At 42.5% G+C, this 16,630-nt stretch overlaps 1 protein-coding gene across 4 annotated transcripts in view; it reads left to right on the top strand.

Moving 5' to 3' along the window:
• ttll7 (tubulin tyrosine ligase-like family, member 7) overlaps nucleotides 1–16,630 on the top strand; it is a 125,998-nt gene that overhangs the window by 63,754 nt on the left and 45,614 nt on the right. For all 4 annotated transcript variants that reach the window (XM_071344489.1, XM_071344490.1, XM_071344487.1 and 1 more), the window contains 2 exons: nucleotides 2,890–3,048; nucleotides 15,517–15,611. In XM_071344489.1, coding sequence (XP_071200590.1) covers nucleotides 2,890–3,048; nucleotides 15,517–15,611 — 254 coding nt within the window. The remainder of the gene's footprint in view (nucleotides 1–2,889; nucleotides 3,049–15,516; nucleotides 15,612–16,630) is intronic.

The raw sequence follows: 16,630 nt of genomic DNA on the forward strand, positions 1-16,630 counted from the left end.
TTATTTAGACAGGTGTGTGCCTTTCCAAATCATGTCCACAGGTTGACTCCAATCAAGTTGTAGAAAAATCTGAAGGATGATTAATGGAACAGGATGCACCTGACCTCAATTTTGAGTGTCCAAGCAAAGGGGCTGAATATTTATGTAAATAAGGTATTTGTTTTTTAAATTTGTTTAAATTTGCTAACATTTCTAAAAAACTGTTTTCGCTTTGTTATTATGGGGTGTTGTGTGTAGATTGATGAGGAACATGTTTTAATTAATACATTTTAGAATAAGGTTGTAACGTAACAAAATGTGGAAAAAGTGAACGGGTCTGAATACTTCCCGAATGCACCTGTCAACAAAACACTTAAAAAATACCACCAAATATATGTGACCGGCTTCAATTCGATCTTATGTAGCAAAACTAGAAATTGTGTTTTTTTACATTGGATTAAAGACAGCTACAGTACAGCTACAGTACAAAATGGTATATCATACACTGCAGTTGAGGAACAATGGAAAAGTAATTCTGCTTTGAAAGTTGATAAACTTGTAACCCCACTTTTGAGAGAATGGCCCTTGAATGTTTTGGTACACCTACTGGACATCTCTTCTTTGTCTACTCCTAATTCAGCATTATTAGCCCCACCCATCTCTTTAAGGATTCACACATGTGCTAAACAGAATGAGTAAGGTAGTGTAGTAAACAACCAACAATTTCAAGACTAAAACTGGTTTAAGTAGTAACTTACAATAAGGAAAAACTCCAGGTAAAAATGCACTTCATGTAGTCCTTGGCCTATATCCTAATCTGACTTTGAAAGTGTCCAGATAAAATAGTGCATAAATATTTTAGAGTTATTGTCTAAATTGATGGGTCATGTGAAAAATGCTATAACCACCCCCCAGCCACATCTAGCTAAGTAAACATGTACACATGTTCATGAAATACTAATAGATGGCCGTAATCACAACGCAAGTATTTTGTTTAAACATGTAGCTAGCTAGCTAAACCATGAACCATAATCCCAACCCATACCTACAGTACAAACGGATTGTGACAGCATACCACTATGCATGAAATGCTGGAGGATGAATCTGCAGGTAGCTGAAGCTAACCAACTAGGTTCAATGTTAGCTAGCTAGCTAACATTAGGCTATAACTAGCAATGCAAATGGATTTCTGAGATACAAATGATATTACGACACAGATCATACACGTAATGTTAGCTAGCGAGCCAGCAAGCTAACGTTCGCTAGCTAGCGAACAGTACACTTTATCTTGGAATGAAAACGACTTTCTGACAACATTTGAAATGTAAAGTATCTGAACTCTTATGTAGCTAAACTCTTACCCGTTTACATTGATGCACACTTTACGGCAGCGTGTCTTTTCCGTTTGGTTTGTAGCTAGCTACAGCTTGTCTGCCCCGTTGTTGTGTCAAGTCACCCCGGTTCACACTGACCATGTGCAGAAAATAGTCCATCAACTTTTTCCCACTGAATTTTGTTGATAGCGCCTGCTAAATTTTTGGCAGCAATGTTGTTGAAAGCAGTAGGAACGCATTCAAAAAAGCTGCGGTAGCAAGGATTATCTACACATACTGAAGCACGGCAGACTAATCAGAACTCATCTCTCGGCATGTCCAGCCCACCCATTATCTCAGCCAATCATGGGTAGCAGGAAGGTTCCTGAATTTTTCTGTGGCTAAACTAACTAGACTCGTAATTTAACAATTGTATTTACAGATGGTGTACAAGTTTGTTATTCAGGCACATAAAAGTTCACGTTCCAGAAGGCATTTCTACCAAAAAATGCATTTTGCTCAAAATCTAAATTAACTTTCAGATGCCTCTCCTGTGAACTTGTGCCGTGCGACTTACTCCGTCCTAGCTTCTGTATATGTGTATGTGTATATTTATATATATATATATACATACACATACATATATATACATACACATACATATATATGTATGTATGTGTATAAATAAATGTATAAATAAATACAAATATATTAACAAACAAGGTATTGTAGGATTGTTTACTGATAAGTAGAGATTTTCTCCTCTCTGTCCAAAGTGGGCCAAAGCTACCTGGTTTGAAAACACAAACATCTGGGGAAACACACAAACACATACCAGTCTCCAGCCTGGCGAATGACCCAAGCCAATGTTACACTGGGCATCTCTTTACAGGGTACCTGCCTGCATCTCTCTCATATACCCCCACTGCCTACATGAGATACACATAGACCTGTCCTTCCTGCAGTACACACACACCGCAGGTCATCCCTGAAACACAGTCCGTCTCATGGGGAGCCCACGCCTGCCTCAGCCCTGATAAGAGAACACAGGGCCTGGTCTGTGCTAGGCCTGTTGTCCGTCTCTCGCTCTCTCTCTCTCTCTCTCTCTCTCTCTCTCGCTCTCTCTCACACTCACACTCACTCACTCACTCACTCACTCAAAGACCAGCTTTAACTAATGTTACTCCTCACGTTGCTCTTTTCACTGCCTGCAGTCTTTTGTGAGCTTGTGTGTATCTTGTGTGTGTATCATGTTTATGTGTGTCTGTGTTTGTGTGTGTGTGTGTTTGAGAGAGCAGGCAGTTATATCAACAATACATTTTTCCTTTTCTTTACACATTAGATAATATACGTAAAAATTATGTCTCAGACCTAGACAATGAATTAGATGTTGTTTTTTAAATATTAATTTATAACAAAATTAAAATGTTTACGTCTGAGTTCTCTGCAGTGCAGACTTCAGATTCTGGCATATACCACTTAGAATGCAGGCCTAATATAGAATAATTGAATAATTGTTGAATAATTAGAGGTAGAGTAAAGAGAAGAGGAGGTTTTTGTGGGTTGATAGTATCTTACTATCTGTGTTTGTTAACAGGAGCTGGTGGTGAAGACTCTGATAGTGGCTGAGCCCCACGTCCTCCATGCCTACCGCATGTGTCGCCCCGGACAGCCACCAGGGAGCGACAGTGTCTGCTTTGAGGTGCTGGGCTTTGACATCATCCTGGACCGCAAGCTCAAACCCTGGCTTCTGGAGGTATGACATGCACTGAGACACGCATAAATGCATAAATGCACACACATTTTTGTTGTTATTAAAAACATGGTTGGGGTCTTTGCCATTTTGATTAAGTTTGAACTCAGGAAGGGAACTGAAATTCCGTTTCAGGAATGGAAAATGACAATTTAATTTCAATGAGGATATTTCAATTCCTGTAGTAAGAATTTACAATAATTGCTCCTTTTATTCTTGCTTCATTCTTTAAAGTTTGTTGAGCCCCTTTTAAAAAGCTCTTTAAAAAATTGGAGTTTAGTTAGATTGTTTATTTAAATTGAAATGGAGTTGACACCAACCCTCATTGAAAATGAGCAAGCTTCCAGGTAGAATATTCCAGGGAGGTTATTGCACCGTCATTGTAGAATTCCCTGAAAATGTTGAACTCTGGTATCTGGACCCAGTTCCCATCAGCTTTATTTTTTCCTCATTCAAAACGCACAGCCTTGTGTTATTAAGTAACTATCATGGCTACTGCAATTGTACATTTTAATTTAGTCATATGTAGTGGGAGAAGTGAATTGTTATTAAAAAAATGTTCATACTTGCTACTAATGCAGGCTTGTGAACATCCAGTTGACGTAGATAGGAGTAATGATGTATCTTTCTGGTTATGCCCGTCTCGGTCTGAGAGAGTAGAGGCACCCCTGTCTGTGGTGTTTCAAATGTCCGATACTTTGACAATGTGACAGCGGTGATAAACTGAAATAATGTGGCATCAGTGGGACAGCGAGAGTGACTACCTCACAGTGACTGCTATCATAAACACAGGCTGACTTTGCTTACACTCCACCCCGGTTTGTGAGAGGGGCGCAAACCGCACACACACAGAGGCAAACAAATGGACACAATCACACACATACCCACACTTGTTTTTCTATCCTCGTGGGGACCTCCCCAAAAAATCTTGACCCTGACCCTGACCCTAACCCCTAAACCTAACCCTAGCGCCTAAACGTAACCCCTAACCCTAATTGTAACTTTAACCCTAGACCTAAGCCTTAAGCTTAAAATGGAAAGTTGGAATAGGCCCGTGCAACCCAAGGTTTGATACCAGCATAAACAGAAACCCTCTTAAACCTAAACCTAACCCTTAAGCTTAAAATGGTCTTTGTCCTCGTGGGGAAATGTCCCCACGAGGGAGAATGTTCCTTGTTTTACTATCCTTGTGGGGACTTTCAGGTCCCCACGAGGATAGAAGAACAGGACCACACACACACACAGGTCAATATTGTGGTGAAATGGAAGAGGAAAGAATATGTAACTATTGTGACCTCGAAGAAATAGATAATGAAACTCATTTTATCCTCTATTGCCCTTTTTTACCACAATATACGCTTGCTCTTATTCCAGAAAGACCACCTGATATACCCCGGCATTATGTGGCTGAGCGATGAGGAGAAACTGAAATGTTTTTTTGCCCATTGTGTATTTCCATTTGCGGAATATTTAGATAAAGCCTGGAATAAACGAAAAAGGGTTACCTATAATTAAATTATAAACATATTTAGCTTCTATGTGGCAAATGGCACGAGTGTATGTAGATTGTGTGCAGGCCTGTTTCCCACATGAATCTTTTCTTTGTGCCGGACTGAGTTCAAATGCCTTCTGTTAAATTTTTCTGTATTTATTTATCTGTGTATGTTATGTATGCCTGTATGTATGCATCTTTTTTACAGCTCTTGGGATGTAATTATTGTTTGGATAACCTTATTTACTATTATGTACTGATTTTTGTTTAACTTATTTAAAAAAAAAACATATATAATATTACTCTATGCGTTGCAGAAGAATCATCACTGAATTATCACAGTGAATTATTGTGATGTATGGGTAAATTACTCCCATAAGGGATGAGCTGCTAACTGGCGATTTGACATGAACATTTCATTTCATTCACACACGACAGAGAGACATACAGGTCAGGACTGCAGTTTGACCCAGTTCCGGTTGGGAGCCTAAAACTCCAGTCCAGGATTTCTATCTTCCCAATACTGATGTCAGCCAGTTAAAGCGTGACCTAAATCAGTGGTCACCAACCTTTTCTGAGCCGAGATCACTGTCTGAGTCAAAATGCAGGCCAAAATCTACCTCTCAGATGTGTGTTTGAAATGTCGCCCCCCAAAAATGTAAGCCTATGCAACATTTAACCTATTCAAAACAGTTCTGTAGCAATGACGCTTGTGCAGTAAGCTATAGGCTCGATACATTATCACTATTCTTGAGTTGCACTGCCAATGTTCTTCTCAGACCATTTTAAAATAATGTTGCAAAACTTGAGGTATATGATCACACTGGTAATAGATCATTTGTTGTATTACTCGTGAGGCATACATTTAAATCATTTTACTGGACTGATGGTGCCTGCGTCTGATGATCAGTCTCAGTGGAGGGAGAGCGAGACCAGCGGAGAGGCTGCCTCTCTACCATCCCTCAGACCTCCTTCTCCCTCCGCTGAGTGCTGACTGGCCAAAAAGGGGGCACCGTCTTCCCGCTAATGATGAAACTCGAGTCACACTCTATTATTTCTGACTCATACACCAATTCACGTTGTTACTCGTATGACCAGAGAACGTGAGATATTCCTTGCTATTAAAAAGACACGAGCAAGTCTATCGATACACTTTGTAGCACGAGTGGATAGGGAGAGGGCGTTTTAATGGCGTATAAAATTGTTGAATGAAGTGTTGACAGTGCTGAATAAAGTCTTAGACATGAATTCACTCATAAAAAGAGCAGTCTCTCTCATCATGGTTTTTAAAGTTTTGAAATCTCACACCGTAGAGTCGACTATCAACTTCACTTTGGGCTCGTGGAAGCTGCAGACCAATGACTGTATATACTGCAGACATGGTGTTCGGAGCTATCTGATTGACCAGCGGTATACCTATAGGTGCACCGGGCTTGCTGGGTAGGGGGAGTTTGTACCTTCAGACACATGAAATGGTTAAAAATGGGAACACTACAACTACTCGGTGCGCAGGGCAGCTGAATCAAGTGCACCTATGGCAAACAGCGTGACACAAATAAAATAAATTGGAACGCAAGCCTCTTTGGGCTTTTTACAGAAATGTTTGGTCGACCGGTTGGTGACCACTGACCTAAATCCTTTAACCCAAAGTGCTGCACGCCGTTTTCGTTCTCCTCTCACAAATTCACTCTAGGATGTGAAATGCCTCGGTGATAATATCAGTTTTTTAAAAGTCTCAGTTTTAAAAGCTCCGCTCTTCCTGGGAGAGTCATGGTGGAACACAAATGTCATGTAACTAACTACCTACCTGACAATGAGTTTGTGTGTGTGTGTGTGTGGTTGAATGACAAAAGGACACAGAGAGTGAGGCGCTCTCAGGGACTGCTGATGCCTTTGCCGTGCAAGTTTGGAGTTTGGAGCCATGTGTGTGCGCGTGCATACTTTTGTGTTCATGCATGCGTGTGTGTGTGTGTGTGTGAGAAGGCAAACAGCCGTGGATGCAGTTGTTACACTTCAGCAGTAATGATTCCCCCAGTGCAACTAGCAGCCCGCCTTAACTCTCATCAATTAACATCCTTGCCAGTTTCACGGCGCCCCCCAAAAAACGCTTCTCTTTCACGCTACATTTACAGCAACAATAATTTATTTCCAAAATTCAAGTGATTACTCAGGATACACTTGTGAGTGCAGAAACCCTCCCCGGCGCTCAGCGCGTATCCTACGAAGCCTGAAAATAACTTTAGTAGTTTTCTTCGCAGCTGCTTGGCTCATGGTAGTGGTTGTAGGAATTTAGTAGTGAAGTAATTATAAGTTTACTCACTTGGAATTTTAACAATTTGCAAACCCTGTCCCTGTATCCCATCCCCTCTGATACACATTTGTATTAAACTAAAGCATTACAACATTTTAGGGCAAATGTAATATTCTCCCCAGTCTATTACTTTCTAGTTTTCTTTTTAGATTCCCACACAGTAAAAAGTATGCTTTGTGTGTGTGTGTGTGTGTGTGTGTACACTTGTGTGTGCTTCTGTGTATGTGTTCAACATAATCTAGGAAAGATTGTTTAACTGTGGAGACTTCATATCTCAGGTTACTTTATCGGTGTCAGCCCAGATTACATGGAGTCTCTATATGCTGTGCTTTTACTCTCCTGGTGTGTCTGTGTGAGCTGGTCCGGCGAGACTGACAGGCAAACTTAACCAGGAAATGAAACTTCAGGCCATGCCAATTCAGAGCATGTTGGCTTTAGAATTTGACTTGACGTTCATTACTTCTCTCTAGTCGGAATGGTGCTATGCCTTGATAAGGACGGCTCTAAGATATGACTCGGAAAACTACCTCAATCCTGTGATGGGAGATGGCGCTGCACTCCTAATTATCCAATTATCCCAACTGACACGTCGAGAAGCTTGAAACACTGCTAGTTTTTAAATGAAACGGCCTTGTTCGTCAGCATGCTAGGCTAGCTAATGCTATTAGTAGCCCATTGGATTTCCATGTAAATGCGATGCCTAGCGTTGTGGTGAGTAGCTACCGGAAGTTTTGAATCCAATGGGTTGCTTTAGCATCAGCTAGCCTCGCATGCTGACGACAAAAGCAGTTTCATTAAAAACGAGCAGTATTTCAATCTTTTCGACGTGTCAGTTGGGATTATGGGATAATTAGGAGTACACTGCCATTGGATTGAGGTACGAGCCATATCTTGCTCCGCACTCTCCTGGCCATGGCATAGCACCGTTCCACCTAGAGTGAAGTATTGAACTTCTAGTCGGATTGTTATGGCTACCTGAAAGGTAGATGGTATCATATTAAAGAACATGTCAAATACGATTAGCTCTGTGTGTGTGTGTGTGTGTGTGTGTGTGTGTGTGTGTGTGTGTGTGTGTGTGTGTGTGTGTGTGTGTGTGTGTGTGTGTGTGTGTGTGTGTGTGTGTGTGTGTGTGTGTGTGTGCGTGTGTGTGTGTTTCTTTCTGGGGGTGGGTTTCAAGAAAAGAACATGATTGCGTTTCACATCCTACAATTACGCCTGAAAAGGCGCCACACAGCTTTGACAAGGCATTCGCCATTGTGTGGCGTTGCAAACACCCTTGATTAGGGACACTTGCTCGTAGCTGAACAGACCCTCGGCAGTCTTGAGCTCCTGCGATTTCCCAATGAACGGACACAAAGGAAAATCAACTGAGCTTGAAAAATATTGGAAATAAGTGCTGATACTCAGAAAAAAGGGACTGTACATTTGTACAAACACACACCTGCTCGATAATAACCAAAGCATTACTTCAGCGTTGTGGCTGTTAGGTTGAAGATGGAGGAGAAAATGGAGAAGGCGGGAGGGAGAGATTCGAGGCGAACCAAAGCCACATCAGACGCAGGGCTCATTGTGCTGAGCAGGGAGAGAAAGACAGGCTTTGTGCGATCCTTATCTTAATTCCTTGGGTTTTCAACACCGGTTCTACCTCCTATTGACAGTCAAAACACCAGCATTACACAGGGAGAGACACACAAATGGTGTAACCCAAGAAACCTCACTTTCATTGACCCGCCTGGGTTGATGCACACACACAAAGTCATACATGCACACAAACACACACATACATGCACACGCAGGCAAACACGCACGCACACACACAGCATCTGCATCTCTTCGACAGCTTTTCATTCATCGCCCGTTCGACGCTCACCAACTGGTTAGACTGTTGTTGGCTTTCTAATCGTTTTAAGGGTTCATTTTGCATACTTGCGAGAAAAGGAGAAAAAAAATCTATGGAAATAATTAACGCTGGTGAGGTAAACTGGGGGCTTGTGAGGAAATAAAACTTCCACTGAAAAAAAATCAAACAGATACAAGCAAAGGTATCTTGGGATAGTGTCGAAAAGAAAAGGGTCAGAGAGAGAGAGAGGGAGAGTCATGCTGGATGATGCTTTTGCTCATTAGCTAAATATTGCGGTGCGACGCTGATATCATTCCCCCCATATCATTCCCCCAGGGCCCTCGCCTTCCCATTGTTTCTCAAGTCTTTCCAGGACCCCAGTCACACTGGAGATGTTAAGCCAGCATGACGAATAATGTCAAAAGCGGGCGACGGGAGAGAATATTCAGGGCGCACAGCGAGAGGACGAAAAGGGAGAATATACATGCAAACTGTCCCGTAAAATTATTTGGCATGTCTATCCCACAGCCGGAGCCCCTGGGTGTGAGCATATTTATTGTTTAAGGAATTATTAGTGGGTTTTCTCTGTCCGGGAACACTGGCCTGTGGACCACTCGTCGAGTTCGGCCCTCATTAAATCCTGTTTTGCTCTTTTTCTGTGTGTGTATGTGATCAAAAGAAAGACACCTGGTTTTCCAAATAAAAGGAACAAGTGTTTGCAGCTAGCAGGAATCATTCCTGGGCTGGACTTCAAGTGGCAATCTATTACCTATATATAGTGCAATACTTTTGACCAGAACGTTATGGGCCCTGGTAAAAAAGTAGTGTATTATATCAGGAATAGGGTGCCATTTGGGATGCAGTCCTGGAAGGTCGCTGTGAGGATGACTCGCGTCTCGTGCCACGGCACCGGTCTCCAGCTCCTCAAAGACATCCGGGAGCTCCTTAGGGCAGCCTCTGCATGTTTTGTGCATGCAGAACTCCTGTGTCTGTGTAGGGGTTACTCTTTCTCTCCAGGGTAGCCACTGCGACCTGCTCTGATCTCTCCCATCATCAAACCCATCCTTTCATACTTCAGGAGGAGCTGGGAGGGACTTGACACTTGTAAAACACGCAGCAGACCCATAACAAAATGGGAGGTGGATAAAAGTACGAAAAAAAGCTCACACACACAAAAGTGTTTTGCCGCCTTTGTTGACGCGGCTGTCTGAAAGAGGTGCTGTGTGAGAATTTGAAAACACACACTCACGCCATATGTACACACACACACACACACACACACACACACACACACACACACACACACACACACACACACACACACACACACACACACACACACACACACACACACACACACACACACACACATAGTGATGAGTGATGTCACTGCTCTCCAATGTGAAGCACACTCATTACAGGGTTTGTTTGTTGAAGGCTGCAGCGTAATTGCCCACCTCCCTCCTCCTTCTCTCAGCCATCCCACCATTTCACCACCTCAGGGGCGTGTCGCAAGGAGTGATTGGCAGCTAATGAGGCGGGCGTGCTTTGAGTCAAGCGTGCTGCTGGTGTTTGGGACGGGCAACAGCTCCGGCCACCACCCCCCCCATGGTGGTCAGGCGAAGCTTGCTCTAACCCCCTCTCCGATTGTTTCAAGATGAGTTTGGTTCGCTTGTCCCTTCCTGAGAGCCTATATAACCAGACATCCTTTCTACTGCTAGGGGGGTGAATGGAAATGATCTGCACTGGCGAGCGTAAACAAATACTGCAGCTCTTTTCAAGGCACGCACAAGCACACACAAACAAACACACACACTTGCTCGCTCTCTCTCTCACACACATACACACACTTTGATCTTCTGCTGTTATCCTCTACGCAGCGCGAAGGCTACTTCCCCTCCTTGCCGCTGTGTCCAGTCCAAAGTTGTCTACATCAAAAGGCAGACACATCCAATAGTGTCCCTAAAATACAATACCCTAAAATACCTCTGTCTATTTTCATTTCAGAAACGATTAATAAGTAGGTCGTAGTTGCATAAACTTTCATTAAAATGATATTTAATCTGTGAAGATAACATTGGTTATTTTAAGCCCTATTTATTATATTATATCATATTTGTATTTATGGAGCTAAACATACATATTCATAAATGTAGGAATGTGAAGTGTAATATTTAGGGGATAAAGGAACAGGAACAGGAACATACTCTTTTTGTTAGAATACCTCTGCTCTATAACTTCAACAAAGCTTTGAAATACATTTTGTTCCTTAAATATTCAAGGTGAATTCAGTGTGATTAAGAATGAATTGGCATGCTCCTTTTCCTCCTTTCAAGACATTTCCACCATCTTGATTTCCAAGAATTCAAAAACATACATATAGTTGTATATATTTCATTATATTTGAGTTTCTTAGTCCCCAAATATATTTTATTAATATAAGTTATTAATATAAGCACTGATTTAAATCCATTATTTTTGATTCCTGTAATATTTTAAATGTTTATGAATAATATGTACCTTCATGCCCCTGCCTATTTATTATCCTATGGAACTCTAGAGGGCAGTATTCACCTTCCAGCTGTATGGCTTGATAAGGGGTTTATTAAAGCAGCAATCAGCAATTTGAACAATAACAAATCTAACTCGCCACCTCTGTTTTGGGAAAACCTGATGAATAGGGCTGGAGAAATGTAACCACTCTCAAATTCATTGACATATCTATGGATGTAAGGACCATGATTTACAAATTATAGTTTTAACCATGTTTTGAGGTTATATAGTGTTTATTTACATTTACTTTGTTTACAAACATTGGAGTGAAACAAGCTTATATTTTGGCTTCTGATGGGGTACGACAGTTGAAATAAGCCCATGAGCCATTTGTTATATTCTTCAAGAATCAATGGGTACTTTTCGTTAAGTCCAAAACTGGATGAAGCAATTGCAGATTGCCCCTTTTAAAGAAAAATTACAATGATCCATGGGATCTGTCTGTCTCCGTCCATAACCATGGCAAAACTAAGTTAGGTGATTTAAACACTTTTTTTTTTTTTAAACATGACTATTTCACAGAATAAGCATCAAATTAGGAATGTACAGGTCTGGTATATGGGCCAGTTGAAAACGAGCACCAGCATTTAGTCATTTATCATCAGGCTGCGAGGGCAGCAACCGTGTGTGTGTCTGTGTTAGCCTTGGACAAGCATGTGTACAAGCCATTCAAAACGGGTCGAGACAGGTAACTTTTTGTGAAGTGTTGGTCTGGTAAGTCCCAGGACCTTTAACATGCTCTGGACTGCTCCCACTCCCAGCTCAAGTTTCTCTGTCGGAATTAGCCATTATAAATGCCACAAAGGAATAAAACAGTAATTGAGAAGGCGGCGAAACCGGAGCCCCATTTAACCGACCGACCAGCTGGATCACCGCTCTCCCTTTTTGCCTTTGTGCTGCAATAACAGTCCATTCTGGTGGCTGTTGAACTGCGCCGATATCCCTGAGTGTTTGAGGCCGTATCGGAGTTCGAGAAAGCCAGGGTTTGTATACACTAATGCAGGCATAATAAGGCGGGCTAATCTTACTGAGAGAGATTAATCACGTCCGTGCATTTCAGTGTCTGCAGAGTATTTAAACACAAACACAATGGGAGTTGAGCACGAGCACTGATTCATTGATCCATTAATACGTATATTATTATAGGGCTCTCTCTGCGCTATCCAATGCCCTTAAGGCCCTGTTCAGCTCACTGTGAGTCAGACAGCTATGTGGGGAGAATTTGTACTTTTTCTCTCATTTTTATTTTGACTGAACTGTCCAAAATCCATCCATCAAATGAATTCGCCGGGTTGTTCTGTGCGCCCTTCTGTTTGTGCTTTAAGGTTAATAATCGGGATCATTAAAGCACGAGTACATCAAAGTCGATTCAAACCAAATGGTTGATTCACGTGGGGCTAATCGCACGCAGAACGCCCGACCACAGAGTTACATTTTACATGTGCCTATAGAAACGTTGGCAGGTTACTTATGCATCAAAGACACGTATCCAGGTGCAAGAAAAAAAAAGAGAGAGAGAGACATTTTCCTGGGGTACGTAACTGATTCACTATGTACCTAGCTGACATTCACTCTGATCCCAACCTTTAAATTGGAAGAATTGAAATCGACCGGGGGGAAATAAATAAATAAAACGATGATATAAACATGTGTGTTTTGTTTGTTCTCGTTTGCTCTCTCACTCTCTTGCAGTTGGATTGATATATTCAGAGTTGTCAATGCGAATTTGGGGAAGAAACTCAAAGGGTAAAACGTGTAATCTTTTGTTTTTATTGAATGCCTCTTGGAGCACGCGCTCTTTAAGCCCCTGACTGAGACACTTAAGGAAATCAGAGTAGGATTTTAGAGGCTGCGGGGGTTCATTAGGCCCAGACTGGCCTGACTTCCTAACTCAGAGCAAGAGAAGAGGGAGAGAGAGGGAAGGAGAGAAGGAGATTGAAAGGAAATAAGGAGAGAAAATAGACAAAGTGAAGGAGATCAACAGAGAGCGAGAGAGAGAAAGAGCGAGTGTGTTATGCTGCCGGTCTCCCTGTGATAGATTGACACCACAAATCACACTGAAAAATTAGACAAGCTAAGAAAAACGCAGCCGCGATTACCAATGGCAACTGCACTAACCATACAGCATACAGTACAGTACATACCCCCATGCTCTCTTTGTGTGTGTCATACACTATGTGAGGGGCATATAAATGAAAATCACACTTTTCTCCCTTTCTCTTTCCCATTCTGTTCTCTCTTCTGAAGGTGGGACATGAGGCTAAAATCTCCCAGGCACTGGGAAAAACATAGTTGACTGAGCGGGAGAGAACACTGGGATAGGAAAAGCTAAATGGCTGACACTGTAAATCTATGGCACCTCCTGCATTGTCAGACCTTGATGAGTGCTCTTTGTTGGTTTTTGCGAGGCTGGGCTATCTGTGGGTCAGGCGAGGTCGCTAGCTCTTTACGGCTACCTCAACCCAGTGTGTGTGTGTGTGTGTGTGTGTGTGTGTGTGTGTGTGTGTGTGTGTGTGTGTGTGTGTGTGTGTGTGTGTGTGTGTGTGTGTGTGTGTGTGTGTGTGTGTGTGTGTGTGTGTGTGTGTGTGTGTGTGTGTGTGTACGTACTTGTGTGAAGGGACAGCTCTCCGATGGTACTGTGCTCAAAGGGCCCAGGGGCAATGGGGGCAACAGGACCTGGTAGGGTTACGGCCGCTACAGTAAATTCATTGATTTAGCTCACTGTTGCCAACCCTAGCTACATTACGCTCAGTGGTGCATGGAGCCTAGGTAGTGATGTAAATATGATCTTACAGCAGCGCCCCCTAAGCCCTGGCACACATCAGCAAGCACCTTTGTGCTGGGGATTAGTGATTGGCCGGGCCAGGAGAGAAACGGCGAGCCTTGGTACCTAGGGAGCATTTCCAGTGTTTCTGTCTTGGGGCCATTTGCTGACGTAAATACAGTGTGTCGATTGAGCTACAGGAAGTAGAATTGAAATGAACTGACCCAGTGTGTGCACCTAGAGGTTTCCCTTTCTTGTTTGTGTAAGCGGAGCATTATTGAAATGTCTGTGTGTGTGTGCATATGTGTGTTTTCTCAACCTAACGCTAAGCTAGTTGCACCGAATGGTGGCAGTGCTGTGTGTATGAAAAGGTAAAGAGGTGGCGCGAACGTGTCACCGGGGGAGTAGTGTTATCTCGTTGTGGCGCTCAAGGACTGAAACCTGATCCCGCCGTTAGCGCTGGCAGCGCCGCCGTCATTTGAACTCCCTTTTAGGCAGAATTCAATCAGTGTTCTCTCCTTGATATGCTGGCCCCTTTTTTTGCCGCTCACAATTCCCCCACCATCTGGGGATGAGAACTTTTGTCATGTCAGGTATAATGCGTGATATCTGAATCCGTCACCCCGACTGACAACGTTTTTACCCTTTTTCCTTTTTGAGAGAAAGGAGGCCATTCTTAAATTTTGCTAGAATGAAAACGAATGATATAGGGCTTTTGTGAGTGAATCCTCTGAACGTTTTATCCCATTCATATGGCTTGTGCTGCTTGTACTGAGCTACTGTACTGTGTTATTGGGCTTGTTCGACATTGTAGTTGACATTGCCGACGGACTGATCTACAAATCATCTAGCATCATAAATAAATACTCCTTATTATTTGTAGATCAGTCAGTCAGGCACAATTTACCCACAATGCTGCACAGGTTTGATGCCCTCAAACACGGAGAGATAAGAGCCTGTTTGTATTGGCTGGAGGTGCCAGCGTCCCATAGGACAAAGGGGGCAGTAGCACGCCATGGACCGAGCTACCGGTCGCTGTCATTGGCTCACAGCGACGGGGTCACGTATTTGGTGACAGCTGCCCCCCCCCCCCCCGGCCCCCACCAGACAGGATGTGGGATAGGTCAAAGGTCACAGGACCAGGCTCTAGAGTGTCCTCCAACCAATAAACACTAACCCCCTCCCTAACATACACTCACGCACACACACACACACACACGTCCACCTCCCTCCTCTCACTAATCTCCCTAAAGTGCACTAGCGAAAGACCACATTGGAAATAAGTGTTGAATAATTTTGCATAATCCATTCTTATAATCATAAGAAACACAACATAAAGAGGGATGTTACAATATTATCCTCTGGGCTTTGTACTTCATCCTCTGGGCAACTGTACAATGTCTTAAGACAATAAATAAATCAATTCAATTCAAGTGTTGCCCATAGGTCATGTTTTTTCAAATTTTATTTCACTGTTGATTTATTCAATTTTTTTATATTCTCTCCCACAGATCAATCGAGCGCCGAGCTTCGGGACCGATCAGAAGATTGATCACGACGTGAAGAAAGGGGTCTTGCTCAACGCACTGAAACTTCTCAACACCAGGTAGGCCGGTAGATGCTGTGTAGCAGCAACACTTCTACAATATCATCCGCACGGCCTCCCGAGGCCCATTATGAGTTCATCAAAAAGCATACGCTGAACTTTTGCATGGCCAAGGCTTTTGAAATGTTTTCGGTTTTTGTATTGATTCTCTTTATTTCACCACAAACATTTTCAATTCTTTTGATGGTGCGCACGATCTACCCCTCTTGTTATTCGTTGCAGAGTGATTTCATTAGTATACGAGTGCTTTGTTTACTAGGCGTCTGTATCTTGTTTTAACAACTGCTAAAGCTGCAGTCCTTGTAAAAGTGGGTTACGGGCTGGATTGTGAAAAAAAGAGTTACAAAGCTTAGGCCCTCTTCGTTGTTCTCTTTGTGCATTGTTCAATCGGGCGCTGTGTGTGTTGCTTACAGTATGCTTTATGGTGTACTATGTGTGTGTGTGTGTGTGCGCGTGCGTGTGCGCAGAGTTTCCCCGATATTCCTTTAGCAGCGATGGCCCACCCCTACTAAATTATTGCCACTTCTGCGAGAAAAAAATTCGAAATAAAAATGATGTATGTATCTGCCGAGATACACTTTTAAATGGCTCAATGACAGGAAGTATATGGGAATCCAAATAAAATATCATTTTTTTTATTGTCACGTACACATATATTGTTGACGTTATCGCGGGTGTAGAGAACTGCCTATGTGTCTAGCTCCAACAGTACAGTAATACAAAAACAATACACAGAAATCTCCAAAATGAAGAAATATAGAAATAGTAGAACGTCAGAGTCCGGAATATAAATATTTATGTGTATGATGGTGTGTATAGAAATGATGGACAGTGTATGAATAGAAAAGGTTTGTACAGCAGTAGTTATATAGGATGAGCCTTGACTAGAATACAGTCTATACAGTTGAAGTGGGTCAAACATTATGTAAACATCGTTAAAGTGACCAGTGTTCTATGACTATGTACATAGGGCAGCAGTCTCTAAGGTGCCGGGTTGAGTACCGGGTGGTAGCCGGATA

This window comes from Salvelinus alpinus, chromosome 16 (assembly GCF_045679555.1).
Source record: "Salvelinus alpinus chromosome 16, SLU_Salpinus.1, whole genome shotgun sequence".
NCBI classification, from domain to species: domain Eukaryota; kingdom Metazoa; phylum Chordata; class Actinopteri; order Salmoniformes; family Salmonidae; genus Salvelinus; species Salvelinus alpinus.